General features: G+C 40.0%; 1 protein-coding gene across 11 annotated transcripts in view; it reads left to right on the top strand.

Moving 5' to 3' along the window:
* The window catches only part of S100PBP (S100P binding protein), a 41,608-nt gene that overhangs the window by 8,161 nt on the left and 5,989 nt on the right, over positions 1 to 27,458 (top strand). For 4 of the 11 annotated variants that reach the window (XM_073007540.1, XM_073007543.1, XM_073007544.1 and 1 more), the window contains exons 3-6: positions 445 to 610; positions 911 to 1,746; positions 2,831 to 2,919; positions 4,775 to 4,878. In XM_073007540.1, coding sequence (XP_072863641.1) covers positions 913 to 1,746; positions 2,831 to 2,919; positions 4,775 to 4,878 — 1,027 coding nt within the window. In that variant the 5' untranslated portion in view covers positions 445 to 610; positions 911 to 912. Of the gene's footprint in view, positions 1 to 444; positions 611 to 910; positions 1,747 to 2,830; positions 2,920 to 4,774; positions 4,879 to 9,153; positions 9,179 to 22,238; positions 22,290 to 27,458 lie in introns of those variants that run through there. The other 7 variants (XM_007979541.3, XM_007979545.3, XM_073007547.1 and 4 more) reach the window with 5 other exon arrangements.

Below are 27,458 nucleotides of genomic sequence, written 5' to 3'. Positions count from 1 at the left end.
CTGAATATTCAGACATTTTACATAATATACATTTATTTTGTTTGTATGTTGTAGATATCATTCCATGATAGTACATACAGGTCTACTTCATTGTATTTTTAAATAATTGAAAAGTACTCCATAGCACAAACATACCATGATTTACTGAACAGTTCTCTTGGTAATGGACATTTAGGTTGCCTCCAGGATTTGGCTACTTTGAACATCCATGTATATATATATATGAAAGACAGATTTCTAGAAGTGAAATTGCCAGGTCAAATGGTATAGTCAAATTACTCTTCACAAAATACCATACTGACTTACGCTTTTACTGATAGTGTGTGAATGCTTGTTTCTCCACATCCTCACCAATCCAGATTATCATGGCATCTTAATTATTGCCATTTTGATAGGCAAAAAGTATCTCATTGTTCTAACATGTATTTCCATGTTTCTGCTAAGGTTAAATATCTTAAAATTATTTCTTGGCCAGGCGCGGTGGCTCAAGCCTGTAATCCCAGCACTTTGGGAGGCCGAGACGGGCAGATTAGGAGGTCAGGAGATCAAGACCATCCTGGCTAACCTGGTGAAACCCCATCTCTACTAAAAAATACAAAAAACTAGCCAGGTGAGTTGGCGGGTGCCTGTAGTCCCAGCTACTCGGGAGGCTGAGGCAGGAGAATGGCGTAAACCCGGGAGGCGGAACTTGCAGTGAACTGAGATCCAGCCACTGCACTCCAGCCTGGGTGACAGCACGAGACTCCGTCTCAAAAAAAAAAAAAAAAAAAAAAAAAAAAATTATTTCTTATGCTACAAGTCACAGTGCAAAGATTTTGAAATACTAGAATATTACCCACATATAGTGGACTGGAGTTGGTATAAGGTTATTTTCTCTTCCTCAGTGAAACTGTCTTATTTATTTCTCCAGAAATGATGTGCTCACGGGTGCCCTCTGAACAGTCTTCTGGTACCGCTCTGTTGCCTAAAGACAGTGCCCCATTTTCTTGGGGTTCCTTGGATGAGGATGGATTGGATGACTCCTTGCTGGAGCTGTCAGAGGGAGAAGAAGATGATGGTGATGTAAATTACACAGAGGAAGAGATTGATGCACTGTTGAAGGAAGATGACCCATCATATGAGCAGTCTTCTGGGGAAGATGACGGTGGGCATGTTGAGAAGGGAGAAAGAGGGAGTCAAATTCTACTTGATACCCCCCAAGAGAAAAACTCATCCTACAGCTTGGGACCAGTAGCTGAGACTCCTGACCTCTTCAAACTACCTCAGCTAAGTACATCAAGTGGTCATGGACCAACTCCCACTAAACCATTAAACAGACGCTCTGTACTAGAAAAGAATCTTATAAAAGTAACTGTTGCACCATTTAATCCAACAGTTTGTGATTCTTTGCTTGATAAGGACGAGACTGATTCATCCAAAGATACTGAAAAACTCTCTTCCCTTGGAGAAGAGATGAGAGAAGATGGTCTTAGCCCAAGTGAAAGCAAACTTTGTACTGAATCTGAAGGGGTCAGCCCCAATAACTCTGCCTGGGATGGGCCCCAGCTCTCTTCTTCAAACAATAACTTTTCACAAGCTGTCTCTGATAAAAATATGCCTGACAGTGAGAACCCTACGTCTGTATTCTCTCGGATCTCAGACCATTCAGAGACTCCTTCTAATATGGAGTCATCCTGCAGAAGTGGTGGTTCACACAAGTCAAGTTGTGAGATGAGATCTCCAGTTGTTTCCAGCTCATCGAACAAAGTAAGTACATTTTTTTCAAGGTGAAGAGAAAAATGAAATTATTTTTATTCAGATGTATAGTAGAGTTTCCATATACCCGCTATCTCCACACATACACAACTTCCCCTGCTGTGGGCATCCTACTCCACAGTGGTACATTTGTTATAATCTGGCAGAGCTTTGTATTCAGACAAATTGGGGTTTTAATCCTGACTAGCACTGTGACCCTGGGCTAATTATTTAGCCTCTATGTTTCCCCACATTTCTTATCTAAATTGCAGTAAATAATACTTCATAGTATAATAAGGATTAATGAAATAATGTATTTATATCACCTAGTACATAGTATTAAATTACCCTCTGTTGAATAATTACTAAGATGGTAATTCTATTATTTTTCCTGTCTTTGGGTTTCAGCCTATGTCTCAATCTTTATTGCCATGCTATATATTAAGATACAGCACTATCTCTGAGTCAGCCATGAAAGAGCTGAAAAATCTTGGGCAATTTACCTAACTTTTTTGAACCTGATTCCCTATCTGCCAAATGGGTGTAATAATCCCTGCCACATACTGTTTCTTTTTTTTTTTTTTTTTTTTTTTTTTTTTGAGATAGAGTCTCACTCTGTCCCTCAGGTTGCAGTACAGTGGCATGATCTCAGCTCACTGCAACTTCCGCCTCCCGGGTTCAAGCAATTCTCCTGTCTCAGCCTCTTGAGTAGCTGGGATTACAGATGTGCACCACCATGCCCAGCTAATTTTTGTATTTTAGTAGAGACTGGATTTCACCATGTTGGCCAGAGTGGTCTCAAACTCCTGACCTCAGGTGATCCACCTGCCTTGGCCTCCCAAAGTTTTGGGATTATAGGTGTGAGCCACTGCACCTGGCCAGGGTTTCTTTTTTCTTTTTCTTTTTTTTTTTTTTTTTTTTTAAGATTACAGTTGTTATTTAAAGCACTGCTGTCATACGTGGTGCACAAGTAGTGTTCATGAATATGCTTTTGTAAGCTTTGGTTAAAAAATATTTCCATAAATAGTCTTGTTTTCAGTGGTTTTCTTATAACTGAGAATCACCTTTCCTTTTGCATTCCTTTTCCTCAAAAAAGCAGGATATTCTTAACAAGGATTTTGGGAAGATAAAAGGCCATGAGAGAAGACTAGGCAAAGTCATTCCTGTTCTACAAACCAAGACCAGGTAATGTAAATTATAATTAAATATTCTGACTTCTTTTGATTCTCTTCAATTTCTTTCTTCCCCTCCTGTTTCCTCTTAGTGTAGGGGAAAAAACCCTGCTCCAGGAGTAAGCAAACTTGAAGTTTCAGCACTATCAACTATGTGACTTTTGGCAAGTCAGTTAATCTCTTACCTCAGTGTTTATGTATAAAATAAGGCTAATGATACCTCCTCTACAGGGTTATTTTGAAAGCAAAATAGACATATTAGTGAAAACACTACAAATGTAAGATATCTTCTCCTATGCATGGGGCAGCCTGGTCACATATATGATAAGAGGTTAGAATAATTTTAACCAAAATGTTAAAATACGACTAGTAGAAAATCATTTTGTCGTCTCTCTCAAGTCGCATACAACTGCCCTCGCAAAAAAATTCTAGTAGGGGTTGCAAATTTGTGTCATCTTTTCAATTTATTCTCTTGTTACCAGGAGATGGCAGTGTCTCTGCATGGTCCTTTTAAACTGAATCTACTAGAGAAGCTTTTTTTTTTTATGTTGAATCAGATTAGCTTCCTTACAGTGAGATTTAAAAAAATTCTTTTGCTTATACATTTATTATATTTATTTTGCTTATACATTTATTATATTTATTTTGCTTAAAAAATTTAATTAGGCCGGGTGCAGCGACTCACACCTGTAATCCCAGTACTTTGGGAGGCTGATGTGGGCCAATTGCTAGAACTCAGGAGTTCAGTACCAATCTGGGCAACATGGCGAGACCCCACCTCTACTAAAAATAAAAAAAAATACCCAAGTGTGGTGGCACACACCTGTGGTCCCAGCTACTAGGGAGACCGAGGTGGGAAGATTGCTTGAGCCCAGGGGACAGAGGTTGCAGTGAGCCGAGATCATGCCACTGCACACCAGCCTGGGAGACAGACCTTATATAAAAAATAAAATAAATATTTAAATTGTTACAAATAAGGCTAAAGTTTCCTTTGACTACGACCCTGAATCCCAGTTTCCTGGTTTTTTATTTTGTTCACATAATTGAGAGAAATCTTGTGAATTGCTTACAATGTAAGTGATATCAAAAACTCACAACTCAGGCTACTTGGGACAGTAATAAATTTGCAATCTCAATATTCTTATCCACTGACTCTTTAGTACAGTCAGTCAGTATGAGTATGGGCCAGAAATTGCTTTCACCAAGGTCACCGTTGCTGATTGCCAGATATGGTGATTCTTTTCAGTCTTTATCCCATTTAACTTTTCAATTTCACTCTAGAAAGTTAGCTATTTTCTGACTAACCTTGAATTACTCAACAAATACTTTCTTTCTCTAGGGACTAGGTAATCTTCACCTTTCTATTCCTTGTTAGCAGGAGGTTGTATCTATTTCCTTCAAGCTGGAATGCAGTGGTGTGATCATAGCTCACAGCAGCTTGAACTCGTGAACTCAAGTCATCCTCCCTCCTCAGCCTCCTGAGTAGCTCGGACTATAGGCACATGCAGCCATGTCCAGCTCATTTAAAAAAAAAATTTATTGAGTTTCGCTGTGTTGCCCTGGCGGGTCTCAAATTCCTGGCCTCAAGCAGTCCTCCTGCCTGAGACTCCCAGAGTGCTGGGATTACATGTGTTAGCCACCACACCCAGCTTCTCTTCTTTTTTCTCGATTCCATACTCCATTTAAGTTGTTTTGTTTTTTTTTTTTTTTTTTTTGGCAATACTGTCCTCTGTCTCTTGATCATAAAGATAATTTTGCCTGTGAAACTTAGTTCTAATCAATCAGCAGTATATCACTTCTCTCTACAAAGCTCTATATTCCTGTTTCTAATGGGCTGTTTTTCTTTTTTCTGGTTTGCTTTATTCAAGGACTAATGTTCCGACGTTTTCACAATCAAATCTAGAACAGCAGAAGCAGCTTTATCTCAGGAGTGTCATTGCTCATATAGAAGACCCAGAGGACACTAACCAAGGTAACATGGTAACCAAAGAAAGGCATAAAAACATGTGATGCAACTTTCTCTTTCCATTGTAACAGCTTAAACTGACTGGGAAATTGTTTAGAATTTTCTTAAAATCTTGAGAAAGATAACTTCCTTACTCAAAGATTTTCGTTTAAAGGGATTGCCTAAATAGATAATTCTCAAAGTGGTTAGGTTAACCAGTATTAGAGAGGGGTCTAAGCATGCTTACAACAGTACATGAAAGGTGCCTCCCTCATGGCTGAGGGCTTTAACCCAGACCTGTACATTTTTGCTAGGGATTTTTTGTCTGAAAAATGATGGAAGTGGATGACCAGGTGCTGCTTACTAATCAGTGGTTTTTTAAATTTGCAATATTTTATTTTCCCTGTTACCTTCAAGCATTTAAATGTAAAAGCAGGCATTTCAAATACCATTCTGCATTTTGGCTTCTGAATAAAAGCTCTTGAAAGGTTTGGCTACCTTCCAGATCCTTCAAGTTGTGTTCTCCCCTCTTCATTAGAAGATAATTGCAAACCAAAGTGATTAGATTCTTTCTCCAGCTCTCAAGAGACTACAGTCTATGTTATCATTCAGCCTGAACTGTTGGCTGATGGGAAAGCTCCTAAAGGGGAGACTTGTGGGAAGAACTGAAGGTGAAGGGGTTAGAGAGGTTTTATACTGATAAAAGAATCACTTCTTAAAAAGATCACTCCAGGCTAGGCGTGGTGGCTCATGCCTGTAATCTCAGCACTTCTGGAGGCAGAGGCAGGCAGGTCACTTGAGGCCAGGAGTTTAAGACCAGCCTGGCCAGCATGGCAAAACCCCATCTCTACTAAAACTATAAAAATTAGCTGAATTGTATTCTTTTGGGGAAAAAAAAAATTAGCCAGGTGTGGTGGCACATGCCTATAATCCTAGCTACTCGTGTGGCTGAGGCACAACGATCACTTGAATCCGGGAGGCAGAGGTTGCAGTGAGCCAAGATCATGCCATTGCACTTTAACATGGGTGACAGAATGAGACTCTGTCTCAAAAAAAAAAAAAAAATCCATGTTCTGTCATCTTTATTCATTCTGCAAACTTTTCTCGAGTATTTCAGTGGTGGTAGGTAGGAAGAAAAGGAATTAGAAATGTAAAGAGGAGTAAGATAGGGTCTTGGCCCTCTGGGAATTCATAGCCCAGAGAAGAAGATAATTACACTGCAGTATTGATTAGTGTTCTGATAGAATTACATATAAAGTACAGTAGAAGCAGGGAAGGAGCCCTTCTGCTTGTGTTTGGGAAAAGTGGAAGATGAGGAAGGAGGATGCCCTAGGTGAGCTCCACAGAGAAGATAATTAGTTTAATTACTCTAAAATCTATTGTAAATCACTAGGGAGCATTTTAGGAGAATTTTTGGTCCTTTTGCAGACGAGACTCTTCTTTCTTTTGACAAATCCTGAATTATATAGTAGTTTTTCTTGTTTGTTTTATAAGACTATGAGTGAAAGGTTTAGAACTCAGAGACATCAGTCAGAAGAATTTTTTATCCCCTATCCTTTTTTCACTGAATATTTCATAAGCAACCAAATATTATACTGATTTATTAGCCCTCTGCTTGTGAGATCCCTTTGCTAGAACTATTTTAGGTCTGGTAGAAGTAGAGAAACCTCTCCTCTCCACCTCTCCCCCCACCATTGAAGGGGCAAATTTAAAAGAAATCTGTCGAGGCCGGGTGCGGTGGCTCAAGCCTGTAATCCCAGCACTTTGGGAGGCCGAGACGGGTGGATCACGAGGTCAGGAGATCGAGACCATCCTGGCTAACATGGTGAAACCCCGTCTCTGCTAAAAAATACAAAAAACTAGCCGGGCGAGGTGGCAGGCGCCTGTAGTCCCAGCTACTCGGGAGGCTGAGGCAGGAGAATGGTGGGAACCCGGGAGGCGGAGCTTGCAGTGAGCCGAGATCCAGCCACTGCACTCCAGCCTGGGAGACAGGGCGAGACTCCGTCTCAAAAAAAAAAAAAAAGAAATCTGTCTATATTCAAGCTCTGTGGAAGAGGCCTAGTCATGTCATTGCTTTTCCCTCTGTGAGCTGACTCCTTTTTTTATATCCTAGGCAGTTGACACTGATGAAATCCAGTTACGTTTTCTCTCTCATTTGGAGCATTTAAAGAAAATTTCCCAAGAAAAGCAAAGAGCAGCTGTTCACACTATAACATCATTTTTAGTCTTTTTCCCCATTCAGCAGTTCCTCTCCCAGTATTACCACAACAATCTATATCGCATAAAGAATAGCTAGAATAACTATAGTGAATAGGCAGCATACTTCAGTGGTTGAGAAAATAAAGCCTAGTCTAGAGTTAACATCTGGGTTCACATCTTGGCACCACTGCTTACTGGCTGGGTGAGCCATTAAAAACTCATTTGTAAAACGGGGATAATATCAAATCTTAGCTTACATGAAAATTGTACGGGTATAAGGCATAGAACAGTACCTAGCTCTAGCAACTAACATTTATTGAATAGTTGCTGTTATCAGCAAGAAAGGATATTTTTTCATACTGAATTTTTTATAGGTAAAATAGCCTTAAATCTAGTGTTTGTTTTTAAATCACAGACAAAAAATACTGGAAATAGCTTTGATAAAATGTTGATAAATGAAGGTGAGTGGTGAGTCCACTTTCTACTTTTGTGTATATTTGACAATTTCCATAATTAAAAAGTTGTTTTTTAAGCACGTCTTTTAGGGCATTCATTTTTTTCAACATTACAAATTACTCTAAAAATTTCACAGACCTCTGGCACTTCCTTCTGCCTTCCAGGAACCCAGTATAATAAGTTTTTCTGTCACTTCCATTGCCCAGTGTTCCTACATCCAAAAGCGTAAGATTTTTATATACCATATTGCAAGGGTAGGAGTGCTGTATTCTTCACCTTTCCTCCATTTGTATGTGAATTATAGTGCAGCCAGAAGCACAAAAGGGGAGCATAGTACTTCCTGTCCTCCTTTTTGAGATGTTTATTGTATTTAACCTTAAAAAGTATAATTCTTCAGGTTCTTATCAGACACAGAGAAATTAGTAAGGAGTAGATTCAAATGTAGTTCTTGCCAGTTCAGTTTGAATCCTCTCCATGGGATTAGTTATCTCTTTTCACTTTATCAATAATGTATATGTTATTGATGTAGAATGTAACAAAGTAAATCATCCTTCAATTCCATTATTCTAATGTAAGTATAATGTCTTTAGTGCCGCATTTTTTTTTTTTTAAATAATAACACTTAAAAAGAAATACCACTTCCTTTCTGGTATCCTTGCAAGTGGAAAACTTTCTGTGAAACTATATGTACTTAAAGTAGAAAAGGACAATTAAGAGCTTCTCTTTAATCTCCTAAAACATAAATCTGTTCTGTGTATCTTTGCCAAGTGACCATTTAGCCTTTGTTTAGAGTTCTAATAATGCAAAACACATTACCTCATAAGGCAGGTCATTCATTGCTTAGAAAATTCTAGTTGTTAGAAAGTTATTCCTTACGTTGAGTCAAATGTGGCTTCCCTGTAACTTCTAGTGGTAGTTTCTAGTTCTGCCCTCTAGCATTATGAAAAATAACTTCGTTCTGTCTTTCATTTTTTATTCTTTTCTTTTTTTTTTTGGAGACAGAGTCTTATTCTGTTGCCCAGACTGGAGTGCAGTGGTGTGACCTCAGCTCACTGCAGCCTCTGCCTCCCGGGTTCAAGCAATTGTCCTGCCTCAGCCTCCCAAGTAGCTGGGACCACAGGTGTGGGCAGCCACACCTGGTTAATTTTTGTATTTTTAGTAGAGACAGCGTTTCACAATTTTGGCCAGACTGGTCTCGAACTCATGGCCGCAAGTGATCCACCCACCTTGGCCTCCCAAAGTGCTGGAATTACAGGCATGAGCCACAGCACCTGGCCCATTTTTTATTTTCAGACGTTAGAAATAATGAGTCTCTCTCCTACAAAGAAAAAAACTTAAAATCACCTATAAATCCATCCTGCCACCTAGAAATAACAAAATTAACATTTTGATAATTATCTTTCCTGTAAGGTAGAATATATACAGGGAAATTACATATTAATAGTTTATAATCTGCTTTCTTTGTACTTAATATGTTAAGGAACTTTTCATGTTAAATATTTGAAATTAAGATTTTTAATGATTACAAAGTATTTTATTATATAATTTATTTCATCTTGGTAAATTAGATTGTGTCCATTTTCACTAGTAATGCTGCAGTGAACATTCTGGTCAATAAATGTTTATGTACAACTCTTATTTCTATAGGATGAATCCCTAGAAGTGGAATTGCTGGGTAAAGTATATAAACATTTAAAAAACTGTTACATGTTACCAGATGGTCCTGCCCCAAAAAATTGTATTAGTTTTTAGTGTCACCAATTTGATAGGTAAATTTTAACATATTTTGTTTTAATAATTGGTAAGGTTAAACTTTTTTGTTTATTGGTAATTTATATTTAATCATAACTTTTAAAAAATCATCTAATATATATTCCATATTCCAATTTCCATAGTTGTCCCAAAAATGTATTTTTGTAACTTTGGTGAAATAGCATCTAATCAGAGTTCACATGTTTAGTTTTTGTCTCCTTACTCTCTTTTAATTTAGGTCACTTGTTTTATAGATTGTCCCACTTTCTGAATTTTGTCTGTTTCTTAATTTGTTCCTCCATTCTCTGTATTTCCTGTAAACTAGAAGCTGGGTCCAGAGGTGGGATTAGATTCGAATTAAGTGTTTTTGGCAGAAATAATTCCTAGGTGCTATCGTGTATTCATCCTACACTATATCCTCCTAACCAAATTAGGAGGCATATATGACACTTAATGACAGGTTGTTCCACAAATAGTAATACTAAGTTTGTTAAGGTGTAAACTGCCATATCTATCCATTGTAAAGTACATTTACTCCTTTGTAATTAGTAAATTAAATGTGGGGTGATGCTTTGGTACCATGTGAATATCCTATTCCCCAACAACTAACTCTTCACCTGATTGCTTGAGCATTTATTGATGATCCTTGCTTGAATGAGCTATTGCACTGGGAGTTACATAGAAAATGTTCTTTTTTGGCTGGGTGTGGTGGCTCGTGCCTGTAATCCCAGCACTTTGGGAGGCCGAGGCAGGTGGATCATCTGAGGTCAGGAGTTCGAGAACAGCCTGACTGACATGATGAAACCTGTCTCTACTAAAAATATAAAAATTAGCTGGGCGTGGTCGTGGGCACCTGTAATCCCAGCTGCTCGGTAGGCTGAGGCAGGAGAATCTCTTGAGCCCAGGAGGCAGAAGTTGCAGCAAGTGAAGATCACGCCATTGCACTCCAGCCTGGGCAACAAGAGCAAAGTTCTATCTCAAAAGAATGTTCATTTTCTAAATGTATAACTTCTACAGTTATTAACTAGCATTCTTTTATAAAGATTTTCTATTATTTTAGTATTACTATAACCTCATGGATTTTTTTAAAGAATCAATGTGTTGTAATCAATTATAGCTACTGTTCTTTTTTCTTTTTGATGCTCAGTTTGTCTCAAATTTGATAAATGGGAGCTCCTTCAAGATGATTCTTGTTCCTATTGACATGATCCCATTAATCTTTTTTTAATTGTAAAAAAATAACATAAAATTTACCATCTTAACCATTTTTAAGTGCACAATTCAGTAATGTTACATATATTCACATTGTTGTGAAACATATCTCCAGAACCTCTTCATCTTGCAAATCTAAAACTCTATACCTACACAACAGTTCCCCTTCTCTCCCCTCAGTCTCTGGTAACCACCATTCTACTTTCTTTTCTTTTTTTTTTTTAATATGACTACTTTAGATACCTTTTATAAGTGGAATCATACAATATTTATCTTTTTGTGACTGGTTTATTTCATTTAGTATAATGTCTTCAAGGTTCACCCGTTGTGGCATGTGACAGGATTTCCTTCCTTTTTTAAAATTTTTATTTTTATTTTTTTCTATTTTTCTCACCACTCAATTTCCTTCCTTTCTAAGGCTGAATAATATTCCATTGTATATATACACACCATTTTGTCTGATCCATTCATCTGTCAGTGGACATTAGGGTTGCTTCCACTTCTTGGCTATTGTGAATAGTGCCACTATGAACATGGGTCTACAACTATCTCTTTAAGACCCTATTTTTAATTCTTTTGGATATATATGCAGAAGTGGCATTGCTGGACCATATGGTAGGTCTGTTTTTAATTTTTTGAGAAACTTTCATACTGTTTTTCACAGCAGTTGCACCATTTTGCAGTCCTACCAACAGTGCACGAGAGTTTTAATTTTTCCCCATCCTTGCCAGCACTGGTTTTTTTGTGTTTTGTTTTTTTTTTTTTTTTTTTGTAGTCTGGAGTCTCGCTCTGTCACCCAGGCTGGAGTGCAGTGGTACAGTCTTGGCTCACTGCAACCTCTGCCTCCCACGTTCAAGCCATTCTCGTGCCTTAGCCTCCCAAGTAGCTGGGACTACAGGCGCACTCCACCACGTCTGGCTAATTTTTGTATTTTAGTAGAGATGGGGTTTTGCCATGTTGGTCAGGCTGGTTTTGAACTCCTGAGCTCAAGTGATCTCCCCATCTTGACCTCCCAAAGTGCTGGGATTGCAGGTGTGAGCCACTGCACCTGGCTTGTGTTTTTGTTTTTGTTTTGTTTTGTTTTTTTTATAGTAGCTTCCTAAAGGGTGTTAAATCAGTATTCATTGTGTTTGTGTCACAACTAAGTATTGTTCACTGAAAAGCCAAGTAGTATATTATGGTTTCATTTTCTTTCTTGAATTGTTTATTTTTGTAGAGTTGTTAATTGCTTCACTTTCTTTCATTGAATTTTTTTTTCAGGAGAGCTTTTTCCTAGAGCCTTCTGTTCTACTGCTCCAATTTGTACTGCTTGTTCTTTAGCCCTGCAACAGAGCTGTCATCCCAGGATTTTCCTCTGCTGCCCTCCTGGGTTGAATCCTGTTTCTTGGATCCTGTATCTTCCTCTTTCTTATTTTTGGTTTTAGTAGAGGACATCCTCTGAGAATATCTAAGAAAGGATGCATAGATTTTTTTTTGTCTCTGCATATCTGAGCATGTCTTTATTCTATCCTTATACTGGATTGATAGTTTGATACAGAATTCTAAATTTAAAATCAATTTTTGCTCAGAAATTTGAAGACATGGCTGGGCGCGGTGACTCACACCTGTAATCCCAGCACTTTGGGAGGCTGAGGCAGGTGGATCACAAGGTCAGGAGTTTGAGACCAGCTTGGTCAATATGGTGAAACCCCATCTCTACTAAAAAAAAAAAAACATACAAAAATTAGCTGGGTGTGGTGGCGGGCGCCTGTAGTCCAGCCTGGTTGACAGAGCAAGACTCTGTCTCAAAAAAAAAAAAAGGAAATTTGAAGACATTCAGTACTGCTCTTAAGAAGTCTGTTATCAGGCCAGGCGCGGTGGCTCAAGCCTGTAATCCCAGCACTTTGGGAGGCCGAGACGGGCGGATCACGAGGTCACGAGATCGAGACCATCCTGGCTAACACTGTGAAACCCCGTCTCTACTGAAAAATACAAAAAAACTAGCCGGGCGTGGTGGCGGGCGCCTGTAGTCCCAGCTGCTCCGGAGGCTGAGGCAGGACAATGGCGTAAACCCGGGAGGCGGAGCTTGCAGTGAGCCGAGATCCGGCCACTGCACTCCAGCCTGGGACAGAGCAAGACTCCGTCTCAAAAAAAAAAAAAAAAAAGTCTGTTATCAGTTTAACTTTTATTTATTTGTATGTGATCTGTCTTTTTCTCTCTGGAAGTTCTTTTTTTTGTTTGTTTGTGACAGAGTCTCACTCTGTTGTCCAGGCTGGAGTGCAGTGACATGATCTGAGCTCACTGCAGCCTCTACCTCCTGCGTTCAAGCAGTTCTTCTGCCTCAGCCTCCCAAGTAGCTGGGATTATAGGCACCCACCACCTGCCTGTAATCCCAGCTACTCGGGAGGCTGAGGCAGGAGAATCGCTCGAACCCAGGAGGCGGAGGTGGCGGTGAGCCAAGATCGCGCCATTGCACTCCAGCCTGGGCAACAAGAGCGAAACTCCGTCTCAAAAAAAAAAAAAAAAAAGATAATAACCATATTGGACTAAAAACTTTCTTTGTGCACCTTTGTAATTCCTCCCTTCTGCCTTTCTCTGCCTCCTCTAATCCCCAGGCAAGATTTACCACTGATCCAGTGTCTACTGCCGTTAGTTTGCATTTTCTAAAGTTTTATGTGATGGAATCATATGCTATGTAGTCTTTTGAGTCTGGCTTCTTTGTCTCAACATGTTTGTTTATTTTTATTGCTGAGTAGTATTCCATTAAATAGATTTATCCCTAAGTGAATGTTTACCCATTCACTTAGATGGGCATTTGGCTTCTGTTCAATTTTTGGCTATTACAGCTAAAGCTGTTAGGAACATTCATGCACAGATCTTTGTATATTGACTGGGTCATATGGTAGGTGTGTGTTTAACTTTTTTTTTTTTTTTTTTTTTGAGACGGAGTCTTGCTCTGTGCTTTAACTTTTTAAGAAACTGCCAAACTGTGTTCCAAAGTAGTTGTACCATTTTTTATTTCTATTAGCAGTTGTATGAATTCCAGTTGTTCCCAGCCTTACCAGTAGTTGGGTGTGGTCACTATTTTTAACTTTTTTGCCAAGTTTTTAATTGTAAAAAACACATAATATACACATAACCATCTTTTTAAAACCTTTTTATAGAAACCTTTTGGCTGGGTGCAGTGGCTCACGCCTGTAATCCTAACACTTTGGGAGGCTGGGGTGGGCGGATTACCTGAGGACAGGAGTTCGAGACCAGACTGGCCAATTTGGTGAAACCCCGTCTCTACTAAAAATACAAAAATTAGCCAGGCGTGGTGGCGGATGCCTGCAATCCCAGCTACTCGGGAGGCTGAGGCAGGAGAATCGCTTGAACCCAGGAGGCAGAGGTTGCAGTGAGCCGAGATCATGCCATTGCACTTTAGCCTGGGCGACAAGCAAAACTCCGTCTCAAAAAAGAAAAAGTTGTAAGTGTACAGTTCAGTGGTATTAAGTATATTCATATTGTTGTACAGCCATCACCATATCCATTTCAATAATTTTTTAGTCTTGTACATCTGAAGCTTTGTTTTTTATTTTTTTAAAGATGGAGGTCTTGCTACATTTCCCAGGTTAGGCTCAAATTCCTAGGCTTAAGCAATCCTCCTCCTCAGCCTCCCGAGTGTCTGAGACTATAGGCACACATCGCTATACCCACTACAAATCCAAAGCTCTATACCCATTAAACAATAACTCCCCATTCCCATCTCCCTTTAGCCCCTGATAACCACCATTCCACTTTATGTGTTTATGAATTTGACTACTGTAACAGGAACCTCACATAAGTGGAGTCAGACAAAGTGGTATTTGTCTTTTTGTGACTGGCTTATTTCATTTGCCATAATGTCCTCAAGGTTCATGTTTGTTGTAGCATGTGTCAGAATCTCCTTCCTTTTTAAGACTTAGTAATATTACAGTGTATGGATGCCACATTTTGATTATCCATTTATACATCAATGGACACTTGGTTTTCTTCCACCTTTTAGCTATTGTGAATAATGCTGCTATGCATATGCGTCTACAGATATCTTTTTGAGACCCTGCTTGCAATTCTTACGTACTGAGAAGAGGAATTGCTAGATCATATGCTAATTATATTTTTATTTTTATTTTATTTATTTTATTTATTTTATTTATTTTTTTGACATGGAATCTAGCTCTGTCACCCAGGCTGGAGTGCAGTGGCACAACCATAGTGCAGTGCAGCCTCAAACTCCTGGCATCAGTCTCTTGAATAAGGTTAAACTACAGGTGCACACCACCATGCCTGGCTAATTTTTTTTTTTTTTTTTTAATTTTTAGAGACAGGGTCTCACTGTGTTGCTCAGGCTGGTTGTAAACTCCTGGTCTCAAACTGTCTTCCCACTCCACCTCTTTAGTAGCTGGGATTATAGGTACATATCACTGCACCCAGACTATTTTCTTTTACTTATTTGTTTTTTGAGACAAAGTCTCAGTCTGCCACTGAGGTTGGAGTACAGTGGTGTGATCTCAGTTCACTGCAACTTCTGCCTCCCAGGCTCGAGCAGTCCTCCCACCTCAGCCTCCCAAGTGGCTGGGACTACAGGCTTACCACCACACCTGACTAATTTTTTGTTTTTTGTTTTTTGTTTTGTTTTAAGATAGTCTTGCTCTGTTGCTGAGGCTGGAGTGCAGTGGTGCAATCTCAGTTCACTGCAACCTCTGCCTCCCAGGTTCAAGCAATTCTCCTGTCTCAGCCTCCTGAGTAGCTGGGATTACAGGCCTGCGTCCACCACACCTGGCTAATTTTTGTATTTTTAGTAGAGATGGGGTTTCACCATGTTGGCCAGGCTGGTCTTGAACTTCTGACCTCAAGTTATCTGCCCACCTTGGCCTCCCAAAGCACTGGGATTACAGGCTTGAGCCACCGCACTCGGCCTAAGTTTTTGTATTTTTGGTAGAGACCATGTTTTACCATGCCACTGCACCTGGCCACCTATTTTCTGTTTGTTAGTTTAGTTTAGTTTAGTAGTTTAGTTTAGTTTACTTTAGTTTACTTTAGTTTGAGACAGAATCTTGCTCTGTTGCCCAGGCTGGAATGCAATGGCGTGATCTTGGCTCGCTACAACCTCTGCCTCCTGGATTCAAGCAGTTCTTCCTGCCTCAGCCTCCCAAGTAGCTGGGATTCACCCACCACCACGCCTGGCTAATTTTTGTATTTTTAGTAGAGGCGGGGTTTCGCCATGTTGGCCAGGCTGGTTTCTAACTCCTGACCTCAGGTGATCTGCCTTCCTTGGCTTCCCAAAGTGTTGGATTACAGGTGTGAGCCACCACGCCCAGCCTATTTTCTGTTTTTTAATGGGAGTCATCCTAATGGCTGTGAAGTGGTCAGTTTTTATAATTTTAGACATTCTAATGTATGTGTAGTGATATCTCATTGTAGTTTTCATTGTAGTTTTCGTTTGCATTTTCCTAATGAGTAATAATGTTGTGCTTATTCGCCATCTGTATATCTTTTTTGTGAAGTATTTTTTGCTCATTTAAAAAATTGGATTATTTTCTTATTATTGAGTTTTGAGAGTTCTTTAAATATATATTCCAAATGCAAGTCTCTTTGCCAGATAAGTAATTTGGAAATATTTTCTCCCAGTGTATGCTTTGTCTTTTCATTCCCACGAGTGTCTTCTAAAGAACAGAAATTCTGTCGGGTGCAGTGGCTAATGCCTGCAATCCCAGCACTTTGGGAGGCCGAGGTGGGCAGATCACAAGGTCAGGAGATGGAGACCATCCTGGCTAACATGGCAAAACCCCATCTCTACTAAAAATACAAAAAAAGCTGGGCGTGGTGGTGGGCGCCTGTAGTCCCAGCTACTCAAGAGGCTGAGGCAGAAGGATGGCATGAAACCGGGAGGCGGAGATTGCAGTGAGCCGAGATCACACCACTGCACTCCAGCCTGGGTGACAGAGTGAGACTCTTTCTCAAAAAAAAAAAAAAAATTCTTAGTTTTGATGAAGTTTGTTTGTTTATTTTTATTTATTTATTTTTCTTTGTAGTCACTGGTTATAGCAGATGAGGTAAGTTTTAATCAGGTTTTTAAAAATTTCGTGGGTCAGGAGCGGTGGCTTACACCTTAATCCAGCACTTTGGGAGGCTGAGGCAAGCGGATCACCTGAGGTCAGGAGTTCGAGACCAGCCTGACCAGCATGGAGAAAGCCCATCTCTACTAAAAATATAAAATTAGCTGGGCGTAGTGGTGCAAGCCTGTAATTCCAGCTACTCAGGAGGCTGAGGCAGGAGAATTGCTTGAACCTGGGAAGCGGAGGTTGTGGTGGGCCGAGATCATGCCACTGCACTCCAGTCTGGGCAACAAGAGCAAAATTCTGTCTCAAAATATATATATATATATGGATTATGCTTTCATGTGGTATCTAAGAAATCTTTGCCTGAAAGAAAAGGCCCCCAAAATTTTCTCCTATGTTTTTTTTCTAGAGATTTTATAACTTTAGGGATTACATTTAGATCTGTGATCGTTTTAAAATATATTCTGTATGTAGTGCAAGATATGGATTAAAACATGTAATCCCAGCACTTTGGGAGGCTCAGATAGGAAGATTGCTTGAGCCCAAGAGTTCGAGACCAGCCTGGGCAATGTGGTGAAACCTTGCCTCTACCAAAAAAAATTAAAAAGTTAGCCGGGTGTGGTGACACACACCTGTAGTCCTAGCTACTCAGAAGGGTGAGGCAGGAGGATTGCTTGAGCCCAGGAGAGGGAGGTTGCATTGATGCACCACAGCACTCCAGTCTGGGTGACAGAGTGTAAGACTGTCTCAAAAAAATACATATATATATATAGAGAGAGAGAGAGAGGAATGTAAGGCTTATCTTCTTGGCACATGGATATTCAGTTGCTTCTTTACCATTTATTAAAAAGACTGTCCATTCTGCATTGGATTGCCTTTGTACCTTTGTCAAAAATCAGTTGTCTCTAGAAAAATCAGGTTTCCAGGAAAAAAAAAAGACTAACGTGTTTCCACTAGTGTTCTTATTTTTCAGTTGTGTTGGCTTTTGTAGATTCTTTGCATTTCCATATAAATTTTAGGATCAGTATATCAATTTCTTAAAAAAGGCCTGCTGGGATTTTGATTGGGATTGTATTGAGTCTATATAAATAAATAAAACAGAGAGAGAATTAACATTTTATTTTATTTTTTTGAGATGGAGTCTCGCTCTGTTCCCTAGGCTGTCGTGCAGTAGTGCGATCTCAGCTCACTGCAACCTCTGCCTCCAAGATTCAAGCAATTCTCCCGCCTCAGTCTCCCAAGTAGCTGGGTTTACAAGTGCCTGCCACTACACTCAGCTTAATTTTTTTATTTTTAATACAGACAGGGTTTCACCATGTTGGCCAGGCTGTTCTCAAACTCTTGACTTCAAGTGATCAGCCCTCCTCAGCCTCCCGAAGTGCTGAGATTACAGGTGTAAGCCACCATGCCTGGCTGAGAATTAAAACATTTTAATATTAAGTGTTTCGATTAAAGTCTTCTTTAATTTCCTTCGGAAATGTTTTGTAGCTTTTGTACAGTCTTGCACATCTTTTATCCAATTTATCCCTGAGTGTTTCATATTGTGATTATTTCATAAAATGATTTAGTTTTTAAAATTTCAGTATCTGTTCATTGCTATTATATAGAAATGTAATTGATTTTTGTGTCTTGATCTTATTTTCTATAACCTTCCTAAATTCTTTTATTAGTTTGATAACTGTTTAATAGATTTTATCAGGTTTTCTCTATAAGTTATATTGTCAGCAAATAAAGAAATTTTTCCTTGTTTCTTTCTGACTTGGATGCCTTTTATTTACTTTTCTTGTGCTGCCTAGAACCTCCAGTTAAGTGCAAATGAGATCTTTTCTTTTTGTTGTTGTTGTTGTTGTTGTTGTTGTTATTGTTGAGACAGTGTCTCACTCTGTTGCCCTGGCTGGAGCGCAGTGGCATGATCTCGGCTCCCTGCAACCTCGGCCTCCTGAGTAGCTGGGATTACAAGCGTGAGCCACTGCACACGACCTAATTTTTTGTATTTTTAGTAGAGACAGGGTTTCACCATGTTAGCCAGGATGGTCTCAATCTCCTGACCTCATGATCTGCCCGCCTTGGCCTCCCAAAGTGGTGGGATTACAGGCATGAGCCACCATGCCCGGCTGAGATATTTTCCTGTTGTTGACTTCTTTTTTTTTTTTTTTTTTTTGGGATGGAGTCTCGCCCTGTCACCCAGACTGGAGTGCAGTGGCTCGATCTCAGCTCACTGCAATCTCTGCCTTCCAGTTTCCAGCAATTCTCCAGCCTCAGACCCCCGAGTAACCGGGACTACAGGCACTCACCACCATGCCTGGCTAGTTCTTGTACCGGGTTTCACCATGTTGGCCAGGCTGATCTTGGACGCCTGACCTTAGGTGATCCGCCCACCTTGGCCTCTGAAATTGCTGGGATTACAGGTGTGAGCCACTGCACCCAGCCAATTTTTTGTATTTTATCAGAGGTGGGATTTTGCTATATTGGCCAGGCTGGTCTCAAATTTCTGACCTCAAGTATCTGCCTACCTCTGCCTCCCAAAATGTTGGGGTAACAGGCATGAGCCATTGTGCCCGACCCTGTTACTGATTTTAGAAAAACATTTAGAACTGGGCACGGTGGCTCATGCCTGTAATTCCAGTGCTTTGGGAAGCCAGTGTGGGAGGATCACTTGTGCCCAACCTAGGTGACAGAGCGAACCCTGTTTTGTTACTAATTTTTTTGAGATGGGGTCTGGTTGTGTCCCGCAGGCTAGAGTGCAGTGGGGCCATCACAGCTCACTGCAGCCTCAACCTCCTTAGCTCAAGTAATCCTCTTACCTTGACCTCCAGAGCAGCTGGGACTATAGGCATGTGTCACTATGCCTATCTAATTGTTAAATTTTTTTGTAGAGATGGTTTCCAGCTTTGGCCTCCCAAAGTACTGGGATTATGAGCATGAGCCACCATGCCCAGCCTGTGTTCTGATTTCTATTCCGAGATAGATAGATACATAGATAGATTGATCGAATTTTTTTTTTTTTTTTTTTAAAAGACGAAATCTCGCTCTGTCACCCAGGCTGGAGTGCAGTGGCATGATCTCGGCTCACTGCAAACTCCGCCTCCTGGGTTCCCGCCATTCTCCTGCCTCAGCCTCCCAAGTAGGTGAGACTCCAGGCACCCGCCACCACGCCCAGCTAATTTTTTTGTATTTTTAGTAGAGACGGGGTTTCACCATGTTATCCGTGTTAGCCAGGATGGTCTCCATCTCCTGACGTTTCTTTTTTAAAAAATAGAGACAGTAGCCAAGCATTGTGGTGGCACATACTTGTAGTCCCAGCTACTTGGGAGACTGAAGTGGGAGGAACCCTTGAGCCCAAGAGGCTGAGTGAACCAATGTCGTGTCACGGCACTCCAGCCTAGGTGATGGAGTGAGACCCTCTCTCTAAAAAGTTAAATAGAGATGGCGTCTTGCTGTTACCCAGGCTAGTCTCAAACTCTTGGCCTCCCAAAGTGCCACAATTACAGGCATGAGTTACCATGCCTGGCCTTGTTTTCTAGCTTTTTAATGTGGAAGATCAGATCATTGATCTGAGAACTTCCTATTTTCTCTAAGCGTTTTAAGCCATAGGCTCCCCTTTAGGCACTGCTAGCTGCATCCCACACATTTTGATATGTTTTCATTTTCTTTTTCTTTTTTTCTTTTTCTTTTCTTTTTTTTTTTTTTTTTTTTTTTTTTTTTTGGTTGTTTTTTGAGATAAAGCCTTGCTGTGTACCCAGCCTGAGTGCAGTGGTACAATCACGGCTGACTGTAACATCAACCTCCTGGGCTCGTGATCCTCCTACCTCAGCCTCCCAAGTGGCTGGGACTATAGGTGTGTGCCGCCCAGCCTGGCTAATTTTTTGTATTTTTTGTAGAGATGGGGTTTTGCCATATTGCCCACACTGGTCTCAAACTCCTGGGCTCAAGTGATCTACCCACCTGGGCCTCCCAAAGTGCTAGGATTACAGTATGTGAGCCACTGGGCCTTGCCTTAATTAATTAATTTAAAAAAATTTTTTTTGAAACGGATTCTCACTCTGTCACCCAGGCTGGAGTGCAGTGGTGTGGTCTCGGCTCACTGCTATCCACACTTCCTGGGTTCAAGCAATTCTCCTGCCTCAGCCTCCTAAGTAGCTGGAATTTCAGGTGCATGCCACCACACCCAGCTTATTTTTGTAGTTTTTTAGTAGAGATGGGGGTTTCACTGTGTTGGCCAGGCTGGTCTCGAACTCCTGACCTCGTGATCTGCCTGCCTCGGCCTCCCAAAGTGCTGGGATTATAGGCATGAGCCACCGCTCCTGGCCTCCTTAACTAACTTTTATGTTTAAAGTAGATGTCTTATAGACAGCATTTAATTGGTGGCTGGGTCTTGCTTTTTTTTTTTTCCCCCCAGTCTCACAATCTCAGTCTTTAATTGGAGCATTAATCCATTTACATTTAATATACAATCCCATATGGCTGTATTAAAATCTACCATCTTGTTACTTGTTTTCTATTTGTTTTCTGTTTCCTCTTTCATCTTTTCCTGACTCATTTAATTTTTGTAGTATTTTTTAGTATTCCATTTTATCTCCATACTTACTGCCTATACTTATTTGTTGTATTTTTGTTATTTTATTAAATTTATTATTGTTATTATGGAGATGGGATCTTACTCTGTTGCCTAGGCTAGAGTGCAGTAACGTGATTAGAGCTCACTGTAGTCTTGACTTCCTGGCCTCAAGCAATCCTCCCACCTCATCCTTCAAAATGCTGGGATTACAGGCATGAGCCACCATTCCCGGCATGTTATTTTTACGTTAAACAGTAAGTTACCTTTTTTTTTTTTTTTGAGACGGAGTTTCACTCTTGTTGCCCAGGCTGGAGTGCAATCTTGGCTCACCGCAACCTCTGCCTCCCAGGTTCAAGCAATTCTTCTGCCTTAGCCTCCCTAGTAGCTGGGATTACAGGCATGTGCTACCACACCCAGCTATTTGTATTTTTAGTAGAGACAGGGTTTCTTCATGTTGGTCAGGCTGGTCTTGAACTCCCGACCTCAGGTGATCCGCCCACCTCTGCCTCCCAAAGTGCTGGGATTACAGGCATGAGCCACTGCGCCAGGCCATAACAGTAAATTATCTTTTAAAGACATCATCTAAATGGGAAAAATAGCCTTTTATATGTACTCACATACTTACCATTTTCAGTGCTTTTGATTATTTTCTATAGATCCAAGTTTCGATCTGGTATTATTTTCCTTTTTCCTAATGAACAACTTTTAACGTTTGTTGTAGTGCACATCTACTGATGATGAAGTCTCTCTGCTTTTATTTAGAACGTGTTTATTTTGCCTTCATTTAAAAAGCTTTTTATTTTGAAAAATTATAGACTTATAAGAAGTTTCAAGGCTCACGTCAGTTGTTTCTCTTCCCTCAGGGATCGCAATTCTCAGTAGTCTGAAAGCGCTTGTTTGATATATTTTGCCTAGTTTCTAGTAGCTTATAATGAGAGGTTAAGTCCCCCATTCATCTTAGCTAAAAGTGGAAATATCTGCTTTGGTTTTTATTGAAGATCATAAACAGCAATGGTTATATAAATTGTGATTCTGAATTTCCCAGTACTGTTGAAGACATTCATATATCATTCAGTATCCCCTGTATCACTTCATAAATGAGTTATATAATAACTCCTGTTTCTTTTACTTTTTGCCTTGCCTGAAAGGAAAATCAGTCAAGATTTCTACTAGATCATCGCAGTTTTGTTGACCTAGAGGTGACACATTTGCATTCTTGCCTTCTACTTATTTTTTTCTTTTCATTTATATTTTATTAATCTATTTATAAAAGCAGTAGCCCATGTCCCCTGTAGCACATTTTTTCTTTCCTTCTCTCTCCATTCCCTCCCCTGTACTAAATACTTTACATTGCATGGAATAGAGACATTATGATTGCCTTTAAGTAACTAAGCTTAAGGATTTACAGGAAAAGATAATTAGATGAGACTCTTTTCACCAGGCCTCGTAGTGAAAAGATTTAACCATAGAGCTGAATTACACGCTCCATCAGAAATGTGTGCCTCTGACCAGGTGGGACAGCTCATACCTGTAATCCCAGCGCTTTGGGAGGCCCAGGCGGGCGGATCATGAGGTCAGGAGTTCGAGACCAGCCTCGCCAAGATGGTGAAACCCCATCTCTACTAAAAATACAAGAATCAGCCGGGCATGGTGGTGGGCACCTGTAATCCCAACTACTCGGGAGGCTGAGGCAGGAAAATCGCTTGAAACTGGAAGGCGGAGGTTGCAGTGAGCCAGTATTGAGCCACTGCACTCCAGCCTGGGCTAAAGAGTGAAACTCCATCTCAAAAAAAAGAAAGAAAGAAAAAAGAAATGTGTGCCTCTGTTCCCTATTGGGATTTTCCCTAATCTAATCTGTTTCTGTGACCAGTACTTTTGCTGCTATTTAGCTATCTCAAGTAACTGTTTTTCCTTCTTAGAGCCCTGCGAGTGTGCCGTTCTCTCTATTGTTCTCATTACTAAAGCTCACATTAACATTTCAAAGAAGAGTATTTGACTGGTTTACTTAATGACTGCTGGTACCAGGCAGCCTTCTAGGTCATTAGGTCATTGGCCAGCTGAGAGAGTCTCTGTTCTTTGGTCATGTGCCACACTTGATTGAGTTAGAGTCATGTGGGTGGTAAAAAGTGTTATGTCCTATAAAACCTGTCAGAATTGGCATAGCAGGTACTCAGCATTATCCATCCTCTTCCATTATGATATAAAAATTGATTCACTTTAAACTTATTAAGAACAGTTATTAAACTGGATGTTTCCCCAAAACCATTCACCTTCATATTTATAGATTAAGATTTAGATGAATTGTTGACTTCATTCCTGAAATATTGGGGGTTTTTCCCTTCTTTATTTCATTCATAGTCACAAAACAAAGGACAGTCTTTACCACCTTTTAGCCACAACTTAAAATAAAACCATGGTACTGATTGTTGGTCCAAGAAAGTCCATCTGTTAGAGACTATGAAGAGAAGAGAAAATTCAAATGTTCCCATTCTTGTTAGCATCTCTAAATTTGGAGGAAGATGAGGTTGAAACTATAAGCTAAAATGAGGCTTTTGGATTATTAGCCCCACCTGGGTTTGAATCCTGGCTTTTCTGATTTACTAGATGATAGATGAGTTTTGTTTTTTTTGTTTTGTTTTTGTTTTGTTTTGTTTTGTTTTGAGACAGTGTCTTGCTCTGTCACCCAGGTTAGAGTACAGTGGTATGATCATGGATCACTGCAGCCTCCACCTCTTGGGCTCAGGTGGATCCTCCCACCTCAGCCCCCTGGAGTAGATGGGACTACAGGTGTGTACTACCACACCCGGGTACTTTTGTAGAGACGGGATTTCACCATGTTGCCCAGGCTGGTCTTGAACTCCTGGGCTCAAGCCATCCGCCTGCCTTGGCCTCCCAAAGTGCTGGGAAAGAGTATTTTTTTATAAGCTTCAGTTTACTTGTGAATAAAATGGAGGTTATATAGTTTACCATCTGTGACTGTTAGAATTAAATTATAGGATACATGCAAAGCAGTTAGCAAAGTGCCTAGCACGTAAGAAGTACTTGATAAATGTTAGCTCCCATTATCTCTAAATCATTAAGTCTTACTAATAATAAGAGTTAGACTAGTCTAACAATAAGTTAGTTACTAGTGCTAGGGAAAATTAAAATTTTTTGGTACATAAGCTGAGATCTGATTATTAAGCCCTTAGACATATGGCTATATGATTTTTACTTTCTAATCTCAGCTATGAAATGTTGGTCCCAGAAAATGTTTTAAGGAAAGTCAGTCCTGTGATAGTTTTATATTGTTGGAATTCTGGCTTTGTCACTAGATATGTGACCTTGGGCAAATTAGTTAACTTTTCTGTGCCTCAGTTTCTTTGCAGTTTTATATACTTTTGTCTGTAAAATGGGGAAAATACCTTAGAGGATTGTTATAAAGAATAAATGAGTTGATATATATAAACTAGCACTTAGGACAGTGCCTTTATTTATTTATGTAAACAGGCTCAATATATAGTGTTATATAAATTGCTGCTGCTGGATTTGACGCCTAGAAGTTAAATATTTGAATATTAGGCCCCTTTGGCCTAACTGGCTATTCTTCTCATCATTTAATGTGAATAGATATGTTTGCAGGAGATTTGTTATCTTTAGTTTCCATTGCCAGATTAACTTTCTAAAATGCAGGTGATAAGAGATGAGTGAGCTGAAGGACATGTTCTATAGATAATCTTGTGGTTCCATTTTGATGGACACAGAATTTCCATATATTGCTAGTCCTCCTTTGTGAAGCTTTTGTAGGGAAAATGTATCTTGAAATTTTTATAAAGCTGATTCTCCCCTCCGCTGCCTCCCATTGAAATGTCCTTTTTGGGTGATCACAGGGAGTGGAGTCCTAGCAAGGTGAAAGTGGGGTATTGGAAAGGCAATTTGAATTGAGACCTTTGATTTTAGCTTTACAAATCCAGCAAGTAAGAAATTTTCTAATCAAGAGTTACTTCCCTTCACGAGGAAACTCATTTCTGATTTATATTTCCTTCTCAAGGAGTGACAGTAATGCCTTTTCTTTCCATATGAGTAAGATTGAACATTGTTTTTGTCATGTTTATTGATCATTTGCGAGTTGTATATTCATGCGCTTGACCTTTTTTTTTTAAATAAAGAGACTGTAGATAAAGGACATTAAACTTTTGCCAAGTATGTTTCAAATATATTTTTCATTTTGTCAGTTATCTTTCATTTGGTCGTGCTTTTTTAACAGTAGAGAAACTTAATGAAATCTATAAATTTTTCCTAAAAAGTGTTATGGTTAGAAAAATATTTGAGTGCCACAAAATGTCATAGTTTGTGTGTGGATGGATCCATTTAATAAAAGTTTTTCCTTAAAATTTCACAGGATTCAGAGACTTTGCAAGCTAACATAGGCCTGAGGCGCTAACATCATAATAGCTAGCATTCACTGCACACATGCTGTGTGCCATAGCAGTGTGCAAGGTCTTGTATGTACAATATTCCTAAAACTCAGCTTCAAGGTAAATTGTATTATCTGCTTTTCATAGATGAGTAGTGAGCCCTGAAGAAGTGAAATAATTTGCCCAGGGTCACAGAGCTAATTGATGGATTGGAATTTTAACTCAACTCTGCCTAACTCCAAAGTATATAGTATACTTTTTCTACAAAGCTTTACTTTTTGAGGCTTCGGATAAATTATATTTATCCTAAAAGTTACATTACTTTTACTAGAACTTGAAAATATGAGTCTATAGCCTACTGAGACTGCTCTTGATTCCCGAAAGCACAGTAGATAAAGTAATGAAAAACATGTAAACTAGCTGAAAAGTCTCCACTGTCTAGGGCTTTGATTTTCAAAGTGTGGTTCTCAGCCACACTTAGTGACTCACACCTGTGATCCCAGCACTTTGGGAGGCCAAGGCAGTGGATCACTTGAGGTCAGGAGTTCAAGAACAGCCTGGCCAACATGGTGAAATCCTGTCTCTACTAAAAATATAAAAATTAGCCAGGCGTGGTGGCAGGCAGGATCCCAGCTACTTAGGAGGCTGAGGCAGGAGAATCACTTGAACCTGGGAGGAGGAGGTTGCAGTGAGCCGAGATCACACCACTGCACTCCAGTCTGAGTGACAGAGTGAGACTCCATCTCCTACCCCCCACCACCCCCACAAAAAAAAAAAAAAATGTGGTTCTCAGACCACCATCATCAGCATCACTTGGGAATTTGCTTGAAATGTGAATTCTCAGGCCCTACCCAGATCTGCAGTTTTCTGATTATGTATAATCAGAAAGTCTGTAGGCTAGGCCCAGCAATCTGTTTTATAATACCTCCATTTGGTTATAATGTATGTTAAAATTTGCGAACCACTGATCTAGGGAAATTGTTTCCTAACTAGTGTTTTATTTCTGCTTCTATTGAGTTTTAGCCTAAGTCTCAACGGTTGAGTGCAAAATTAGCATTATTGCATAGTGGCAAGGACATGGAGTCACACAGGAGCTAGTTGAATCCTGGGTCATCAAGAATTTCAGGGCCGTGCATGGTGGCTCATGCCTGTAATCTCAGTACTTTGGGAGGCCGTGGTGGGTGGATCATTTGAGGTCAGGAGTTGGAGACCAGCCTGGCCAACATGGTGAAACCCCATCTCTACTAAAAATACAAAAATTAGCTGGGCATGGTGGCAGGCACCTGTAGTCCCAGCTACCCAGGAGGCTGAGGTAGGAGAATCGCTTGAACCCAGGAGGCAGAGGTTGCGGTGAACCGAAATCACGCCATTGCACTCCAGCCTGGATGACAGAGCAAGACTCTCTCAAAAAAAAAAAAAAAAAAAAAAATTTTCAGGCAAGTTCACCTCCCTGAGCCATAGTTTCCCATCTTTGAAATGATATTAATAACATCTATCTCCATATAAGATTTTTTTTAGAATTAAGTAAGATAATATGTAAAGTGTCTAGTACATTGCCAGGATCCCAGGTGTTTGAGAAATTGCATCTAGCAATTTTTCTTGTTAGCAAAGAGCGCCCACCTCCATCTGTTCTAAACTCCTCTTGTTTCTTGAATGTATTTACTGTCTTTTGTCTCTGGGGCTTTGTATTAACTTATCTCTTGGACATCTAACCTCCTACCCCTCTTTGCCTCACTAATTTTATACATCCTTTAGATCCCTGCTATAGTTACTCCCCTTGGAGGGGGCTTTCCCTAACCCCTATCCCCCAGTCTCTATAGCAGTCTGTATTTCTATCACTGCATTTATCACACCACTTTGGAATCATCTGTCTCCTGTATAAACTTCATTGAGGCAGTGTCTTGTTCACTGCCATATTCCTAGGGACAAGTAAAGTTCCCTGTATATTGTAGGAGCTAAGTGTTGAATGAA

The sequence above is a fragment of the Chlorocebus sabaeus genome, chromosome 20 (assembly GCF_047675955.1).
Source record: "Chlorocebus sabaeus isolate Y175 chromosome 20, mChlSab1.0.hap1, whole genome shotgun sequence".
Taxonomy (NCBI): Eukaryota; Metazoa; Chordata; class Mammalia; order Primates; family Cercopithecidae; genus Chlorocebus; species Chlorocebus sabaeus.
The sequence above is the reverse complement of the archived record's forward strand: the minus strand, read 5'-3'. Positions and strand labels throughout refer to the sequence as shown.